This window comes from Canis lupus, chromosome 1 (genome assembly GCF_011100685.1).
Source record: "Canis lupus familiaris isolate Mischka breed German Shepherd chromosome 1, alternate assembly UU_Cfam_GSD_1.0, whole genome shotgun sequence".
Lineage (NCBI taxonomy): Eukaryota > Metazoa > Chordata > Mammalia > Carnivora > Canidae > Canis > Canis lupus.
In genome coordinates this window covers 101192767-101202064 of record NC_049222.1, presented here as the reverse complement: position 1 = coordinate 101202064, position 9298 = coordinate 101192767, and the positions used below count along the sequence as shown (strand labels likewise).

Below are 9298 nucleotides of genomic sequence, written 5' to 3'. Positions count from 1 at the left end.
TCTGAGACTTCGGAGCCCCAGGTTGGCGGCCGGTAAGACACTAAAAGCGTTCTTCTCACTACAAAGAGGCTGCTTGGAGCCCGCGCAGCCCAGGGTAACTCGCAGCAGGCTGGGATCGAGATTTCCTTGCCGCAAAACCCCACTCAGCCCCCCGATTCTGATGGCGGCGGCAGTACCCAGGGCTCCGGCGCGATAAACGCTCGTACGCCGGGCCCTCCCAGCCCTCCCCCCACCCAGACCCTCAAGGCCCGAGCGCGGGAGGTCGGCTCGCGTCCCTGTGGCCCAGGCCCCGGGGTCCGGGACAGGGAGGCGCCGTTGGCGGAGGCCCTGTATGTGAGCGCCGGTGCGCTGGCGTGCGGGAGCAGGCCGCAGGGAGGTGTGAGGTTCGTGCAGAAGACTTGGAGATCGACCGAGCCGGGAGCACTGGGGAAACCCAGACAGTTGTGTTTACAGGCAACAGAGTGTGTGAGGCCAAGTTGTGCCTTAGAAGTTTTACCATCTTTCTGAGGACGCTGGGGGCCAAGGAGAGTTGGGAACAAAAGAGGTAAAGTGTCTTGAAATCGGGTTCTAACACGTTTCCTGAAGCTTTTCACAGAAGGAACAGACGGGAAGGGCGGTGATAATTGTGGGACCCAAGAAATTTAACAAAAATTCCCTTCCCCTGGACAAGCAGAGCAGGACTAATTCCATTTTGTGCTACAACCGCCATCTCATGTGTAACCCCCACATGACCTTATTGCTTAAGGCACTACCCCACCCTAGTCAAGCCAGTGAGCACACCCCTACGGAAACCAGCTCATTTAGGAATGCGGAATCCCTAGCCGCCAAAGAATGTAAACCCCGCCTTTTGCCCGCCAAACCTGCGCGCCAATTCTGACCAAATGATAGGCTAGTTCAAACGGTCACTATAGGGTAAGTTGTAAATCAGTTGGCCACCTGCATGTGGACAGACATATCCGTGCAACTTTCTGTGTATTACAATTTCATTGGCCACTGGCCCCTATAAAACTGCTACGCCTCTTAACCTAGGGGTCCAAGTCCCTGTTCCGCTATGTTGGGTATACTTGGACCCAAGCTCCAGCTTGCAAATAAATCCTTGTGCGCTTGCATAGGTGTCAGCTCCTTGGTGGTTTCTCGGATAGACAATCTTGGACACAATAATAATAGGCACAGGAAACTTGAGCCCTGTAAAGATCATCTCACTGTCCAGAGTGCTGAGAAGTGCTGAAGCCTAGAAGTAAAACAGTCCTCTTGAGGTTACCAGATCTGAGCTGGGCTAGGTACTTAGCTCATGAGATGTGGAAGGTGGTCCCAGGCATACGTACCAGAATGTGCAAAGGCTTGGAGGGTTCAGGGACCAGCAGGTGTCTTTTCTTTTTCATGGGAACTGGGAGAAGTGCGGCAGGAGTCAGGTCTGGACACCCTGGTGATTGGTATTATGAGAGATTTGGAGGAGTAAAGGCAGGTGATCTGACTGAGGTCTCATCAGGCTCCCTGGGGCTGCAGCACACTGAAGAGTATATTGGTGTAAAGTTGGTGGTGGGAAGAGAAGGGAAGAGGCTATTGCAAGAGTCTGGGTGAGTGTGATGGTAGCTGCAGCAGAGTGTTGGCCATGGAGAAGTGGCTGGATTCTGCAGTAGTGTTTTAGGTGTGGCTTCCTGGGTTTTCTAACTTTTAGGGAGAGAAAAAGAGGTGGGAGTCAGAGATGACTTGAAGTTTGGCTTTAGTAGTTGGAAGGATGGAAGCTCCCATCAATTAAGACGGGGAAGTTCATAGCATAATTTTCATTGGAGATACAAGATTTCTTTTTAGTCCATTAAGGAGATGTTTCAGAGAACAGTTTGTGGGTCTCTGGAACTCTGAGGAGGAGGAGTTCATAATGTAGACTTCTCCAAAAGGTAGTGGAGAGTGTGTGGACCGGGGAGGAGCTGTAGGTCACTTAATATGGGGAATCCTGGTCAGGATATGGTAAAAGTAGCCCAGGAAGAAGAGGGTGGGCCTGAGGACTAGGTTTCCTGTTTGGCTCCCTGGTTATGGGATGTGGATATCACAACATGGATCAGGAAGAGAAGTGATCATAGAGGGCAGAAGGGAAAGTGTATGTTTTGGTATGTGGCCAGGGGCTCCAGGGGATGAGTGGACATCAGATGGATGTGGTGGCATAGGAGTAATTCAAACAAGATAATGCTGAGATGGAGGGCTGGTGCTTATTAACTGTTCAACAGATTCACCAGGATTTCATTGTGTCCCACGGTTGGGCCTAAGTGTTCAGGTTAGGCTGGTGGGTTGGCTTAGGAGCACAAGTGGTCATTTATGGGACTAATTGGGGGTAGGGTACAAGGCCCTACTTTGTACCTTGAGTGTTGAATGAGGGTTACATGGAGAGAAGACAGCTATGACTGGAGGCACACAGGTGGAGGAGAGCCGTGGGTACCTGAAATCTGATTTCATTCTTGGTAGTGAGGTTGAAGCAAGGCACAGGGAGGGAGGCCTTCATAGTAGCACTCAAGGCTATGTCTGTTGGTGGGAACCATCAGTCTGGATTAGTATTTGATCTTGTTTGAAACTGCCAGGCATTTTCTGGGCCGTGTATGATGAGTAACCCGTAGAGAGACCAAGGAGATGACTCTGATGTAGTGTAGGAGGGGACTGTAGCTGTGGGAGTGCAGTTGTGAGAGGCATGGCAGAGAGAGAGAGTGTAAACACGTGACCACAGGGCCTTGGAATTGAAGTCATAAGGATGAAGGATCACGTCATATTTTTTGTTTCTTGGAGGGATGATCCTGGGACCTTGGCGATGAGTCAAGTCATGCACACCCTCCTTATAGCTAGTTTTTCTCCCTAACCTGTGTTTGTGACGCTGACAAGAGGCAGTGTGGCTACCATGTCAGGCCCACAGTTCAGGGATCCTCTATCTGCCCATTTGCCGATTGTTGGGGGAAGACACAGTATCAGTAGGAATATGAGGAGAGAGTAGCTTCAAGGACACCCAGGCCTGATATTTCCTCTGAGGTGTGGAGTAGACTGAGCTGAGGATGGATGTGGAGGGTGGGGGTGTATAATTAACTTGGACTTCTAGGAGAGATGTTGATCATGGAATGAACTGTCCACATTATGGCAGGGTATGAACTTTGAGGACGTGGCCATTGACTTCTCGCAGGAAGAATGGGGGCTCCTTGATGAAACTCAGAGACTCCTGTACTGTGATGTGATGCTGGAGAACTTTGCACTTGTAGCATCGCTGGGTAAGATTGTCACATTGCTCCTCATGTCCTGCCTTTCCTTTGTTCCCCAAAATCTGCTCTTTCTTGCCCACAGCTGGATCATGAGCTCTGCTAATTTCTACTACTTTCTTGTTATATATGCTGCAGGATCAGTGCTAAGCTGCGTATAGTACCCTGAGCAATGGACTCCCCAAGCATCCGTGACACGTTACCTCAAAAAGTGCAGGGGAGGCTCTGGGAGTCAGGAGTCTTAAAGTTAACTTGATGGATCCCACCTTGCTTGCTCTCTCCCTGGCAGGCTGTGTCCAAATCCATGGCTTCCAGTTTCACCTCCTTCCTGCCTGGTCATTACTCACACGAGCCACGGGCTGTTCTTGTAAGACCCTCCTTCTATTGTATTTTATATTTTTTTTTCCTGAATATTATTGCATGACAAGTTGCAAGGGGCCAGTGGTGTCCACTTACTGTGCGTCTTTCTTTAAGACTGACATCATTCAGGTTCTGAGGAGTTACACAGTGGTGAGTGCACAGAAAACACTGTGCACATTGTTTTACGGGATGGATGTGGCAAGAATGTCTCAGAGGAGGTCTGGCCCTGGTGAGTGGCAGCTGGGGGAGGCAGTGATATCAGGCCTGTGTTCAAATCATACCAGGAATTTCCCATATGTTCAATAGTGTTCTGGTACAAGTACCACTAGCCATATATTGTTTCTACTTTTTCTTCTACAACTTAACTCTTTGCTGATTTGTCATTTCATCTCTAACTTCTGGCTCTTTCCACCTTTGTGGTCTTCACATGCCATCAGTTCTGCACTGCTCCATTTATGATATTCTCCAATATTGACCTGCATATGGTTTCATAAAGTGTGCACATACCCTTAAATGTAGTCCTTGAACCAGCTACACAGGTCCATTTGAATTTTATTGGGACAGGCCACAACCAACCTTTCACATAGCATGCCCATGTCACCAGCAGATAAGGGCCTACTGAAGGAGGAGTAAGGAGGCAGGAGCCTGCCTTCTATGTGGTACACCCTTAGCTTGTGTCTTGTCTGTTGAGGTCTTTTCTATTATGGTCTCTTGAGAGGCCCAATACCACCAAGCAACACCTACTTCAACCTGCCCCCAGCTCCCTTGTTCTCAGAACAATCAGATGGACACAACTTGTTATGTCAGACACACCTTTGTAATGAGCTTCCCCTTCCTACCGAAGCCAGTATGCATTTCTTCAGCATGTCTCTGCTTTCAGGCTGTTGGCATGAGATGGAAGATGGGGAGGCCCCTTCTGAGCAGACTTTATCTGTAGGAGAGTCCCAGGTCAGGGCTTCTGCAGCAGGTCTGTCCATGCAGAAGATCCACCCCTGTGAGATGTGTATGCCAGCTTGAAAGATATTTTACACCATGCTGAGCACCAAACAATTTACCCTTGGCAGAAAACTATAGTTGGAGTGGCATATGTGTGAGATGCTTCTCTTTCCGTGCAGACCTTCACCAGCAACAGAGGCATGACAGTGGGGAGAAGCCCTGGGAAAGGGATGTGCACCGGGCCTCATGGGTGACAAGCTGCAACTTCGATGTATCAGGGCAGTCTTTCACATGTAGGAAGATTGGTGAGGACTTCCCAGCTACCTCAGGACATGTTCAGCTCCAGACCAGTCCCCACAGCAAGGAGCCACACAGTGGCAACCAGAGTGGGCGGGCCTTTCACAGTGGAAAAAGTCAGTACAATGGGGGTGAATATGAAAAAGCTGCCGGCCACAGCGATGCACTTGATCGACACCAGAGTGTCTGTTCTGGAGAAGGGCTTTATGAGTGTGGCAAATGTGGGAAAGCCTTCAGCTGCAACTACAGACTTGTGCAGCACCAACAAATTCACAGTGGACAAAGGCCATATGAGTGTGGCGAATGTGAGAAATCCTTTAGCCAAATCTCTGGCCTTCTTAAAGACTGGAGAATTCACAGTGGTACAAAGCCTTATGGATGCAGAGAATGTGGACAATTACTTACCCATAACTTCAGTTTCATAAAACACTGGAGAATTCACACTGGAGAAAGAACTTATGAATGCAGTGAATGTGGAAAAGTCTTTATCCACAAATCTAAACTGATTCACCATCAGAGACTACACATTAGAGAAATGCATTATGGGCGTGGTGAATGTGGGACATCTTTTAGCTACAAATCCAACCTCATCGAACACTTCAGAGTTCACACTAGAGAAAGGTCTTATGAGTGTGAATGTGGAAAATCCTTTAGACAAAGTTCTAGTCTTTTCCGACACCAAAGAGTTCACACTGGAGAAAGGCCATATAATTGCAGTGAATGTGGGAAATCCTTTAGACAAATTTTTAACCTAATTCGACATGGGAGAGTTCACACTGGAGAAATGCCTTACAAGTGTAGTGATTGTGGGAAATCTTTTAGTTGCAAATCTGAACTCATTCAACATCAGAGAATTCACAGTGGAGAAAAGCCTTATGAGTGCAGTGAATGTGGGAAGTCCTTCAGACAGTTCTCTAACCTCATTCGACACCGGAGTGTTCATACTGGAGAAAGGCCTTATGGATGCAGTGTTTGTGGGAAATTCTTTAGCCGAAAATTTATCCTTATTCAACATCAGAGAGTTCACACTGGAGAAAGACCTTATGAGTGCAGTGAATGTGGAAAATCGTTTACCCGAAAATCTGACCTCATTCAACACCAGAGGATTCATACTGGCACAAGACCTTATGAGTGCAGTGAATGTGAGAAATCTTTTAGGCAACGCTCTGGTCTTATTCAACACCTGAGAGTTCATTCTGGGGAAAAGCCATATGAGTGTGGGGAATGTGGGAAATCCTTTAGCCAAAGTGCTAGCCTTATTCAACACCACAGAGTTCACACTGGTGAAAGGCCTTATGGGTGTAGTGAATGTGGGAAAACCTTTAGCCAAAGTTCTAGCCTCCTTCAACACCAGAGAGGTCACACTGGTGAAAGGCCTTTTGAGTGCAATGAATGTAGGAAGCCCTTTACCCACAAATCTGACCTCATTCAACACCAGAGAGTCCACACTGGAGAAAGACCTTATGGATGCAGTGAATGTGGGAAATCTTTTAGTCGAAAGTCTAACCTTCTTAGACACAGGAGAGTGCATGCTGGAGAAAACCATTAAATGTGAGGAATGTTTTACTTCTCTGCTCAGTGTGACAACACTAGAGGAGACTTTTTGAAAGACATATGCCAGAATTTAAACCTCTTTTATCTGAATGAACACTTTGTGAGATTCCTTGTAAGTTTCGGGAAAATGCAAGACTTAGGGGGATGCCCTTTACTGTGTAACCTGCCCAGCACTATTCCCAGATTTATGTCACTGCCAGCTTCTGTGACTAAAGCCATTCAGCTCTACTACCTGACAGATCTGTGCAGTGTAGATCAGTCACCATGCCAGAGTACTCTAATCTCTTAGATTCTCCCATCTGCTTGAGGAAATTATGAATAGCCTGAGCCTTTAGAGAGATCCTCGTTTCCTTTCTCTCTGACTCTAGGGAATAGACCTAACCCAGTTATGGTCCACAGGACTCATCCTCACCTGCTAAGAAGGACTTTTCTTCAGGGACACTCTTTTCACATTATGCTTACGAAGAAATTCCAGGTTCTAATTCACCAGCATGGGATCTACTTGCTGCACATTGGTTTGGTTTTTGTTCATTAAGTAAAGGTCTTTGTTTCTGCCCCTTTAATTTTGGTGGTTGTGTTCACTGTGTGAGGTGATCTGGAAGCAGAATTGTGATCTGTCAGCATGTAGGCATGAACAGATTTTTATGGGGCTTCTTATACTTTCTCTGCTTTAGTAGGGATGGTATGATGGCAGAAAATAGCAGTTGTCCAATATTGGTCTAATTTACATTGGTGCCCAATGCTTGGAAAGAAAGACTACAGGACTTCATGTTCCTAATTGGCAATCTGGTGGCATGATTTGAGGAAAGGTTGGAGATCACCTGGATAAGAAGGCCTTTGTTGTGACAGCCCCTCCCACCCATACCATGCTTCTGTGAACAACATACATTTTATTCTCTTGATCATAATATATCACATCATTCCCACCACTACTGAGAGGACTAATTCTCGTAGATCCTGCAAAGTAACCATGTGTCATGACGTAGAAAATTTCAGAGGCTAGTGTCATTTGCTGTAAGGTTAAGGGTCAGGTGGGATAGAAACATGGGTTAATATGGCATAGAGGAGACTACAGTAAATTAGATGAAATATGCCTTACCTGAAAGTTGGTTTCAGTACTATGACTCGTAAGACCAATGTGTACAGAAATTCTCAGGACCTCTGTATTCCCACAGCTGGGGTTATTGACAAAGTAAATATTCTAAAGCTTTTGTGGATTCTCATAGCCTCTTTGGGCTGTTTACCTCTAGGTCATTTCTCTAGAGGCAGGAAAACAAGCATAGAAAGAGGGCTGACCCTGTTGTGACCCCACCAGTATCCCTGTAGATTTAGGTGGCAGCAGTCTTCATGGTTGCCAGTGTTTGCTGCCACTGAGGCAAGAATGCTCCTCCCAGGGCATGAGAAAAGAGACGGTAGTGTCCATATAGGGTTGCCAACCTAATTTTCTAAGCTTTTGAAAGAGGGACATCTGGGCTTGTATTTTGGAATACTTTTTAAAGCTCTGTTTAAGGTATAATTTGTGTAATTGACATGCAACAAAGTGTACTTATCTAATGTTAACAATTTGCTAAGTTTTGACATGTATAAAGTCATGAAACTACATTGTGAAAATCAATTTATCTGTCACCCACGTTTACTTTGTGCTCATATAACTCTGTCTTCTCCAGCCTTCCAGGCAATCCTCAATTTTCTTTCTTTACATTAGGTTAGTTTTGTATTTTCTATAAGGCATTATTAAGTATATGGTTGTTGGGTTTTTTTTTTTTTTTCTGTACTGTTTTGCTTCATTCTGCGTGCTTATTGAGATTCAACAATGAGCTTATTTTTATTGCTAAGTAGCATTTTAATCTATGAATAATGACTACCCATGCTTCTGGATATACAGGTTATTTCTAGGTTTGCAGTATTTACAAATAAAGCTGCTATGCATATTTATATTCAGTTCTTTATGTGGATGTTTTATTTCTCTTGTTGTAGTAACTGAAACTGTTAGAATGTAGGTGAATGTTCACATTTTTAAGAAATGGGAAACTGATCTATCATGGTTATTCTTTTTCCCACTAGTAGCACTTGAAAATTCAAGTTCCATGACATCTTTGAAATAAGTGTATGGTGAGTCACTTTGACTTAAATTCCATTTCCCAAAGTGTTCGTGATATTGAGTATTTTTCATTTTTTGTTTTTAAAAGATTTTTATTAAAAGATTTTATTTTTTAAAAAAATTTTATTTTATTTTTATTAAAAGATTTTATTAAAAGATTTTTATTAAAAGATTTTATTAAAAGATTTGTTTTAAAAGATTTTATTTATTCACGAGGGACAGAGAGAGAGAGGCAGAAACATAGGCAGAGGGAGAAGCGGGCTCCCGCACAGGGAGTCTGATGTGGGACTTGATCCCAGGAACCCAGGATCATGACATGAGCCAAAGGCAGACGCTCAACCCCTGAGCCATCCAGATGCCCCAGCATTTGCCATTTATTTGCTCTGTGTGTATCTTTGGTAAAATGTGTGCTTGTAATCTTTTGCCTACTTTCTTTTTATGTACTAAAGTATTTACTATATGGAACAATTGTTTCTGAATACTAGAAGATTTTTCTCAACTTTTTGTTATTCTCACAATTGAAAGCCCACATGCACCAGATGTATAAATTTAACCTGCATTAATAAATTCTTCTGCTTTCTTAACTTAGTAACACATTAAATCAAGCCTAGGTTTTAGTCGTTGGCAGTCCATGTAAATACTTCTCTTGTGGTAAATGTCAAGTTGCCAGAGTGATGTCACTGAACATGGAATTGGTAAGATACTCCAGTAGTACCTTACTATATTCTATTCTCAAAGTACTGATATAATAGCCACAAATAACTAAGAACATAGGAAATAAAATAGTAAAATGACCAGTAAGTGGCAAGTTTTAAAT

General features: G+C 44.7%; 1 protein-coding gene across 1 annotated transcript; it reads left to right on the top strand.

Moving 5' to 3' along the window:
• Positions 1–273: 273 nt before the first annotated feature.
• Positions 274–8529, top strand: LOC119870886 (zinc finger protein 551-like). The gene is given in 5 exon segments (XM_038527567.1): positions 274–544; positions 3122–3245; positions 3523–3600; positions 4709–6359; positions 6361–8529. Coding segments are annotated over 4 exon segments (1923 nt in total). The 5' UTR covers positions 274–544; positions 3122–3124; the 3' UTR covers positions 6434–8529.
• Positions 8530–9298: the final 769 nt, after the last annotated feature.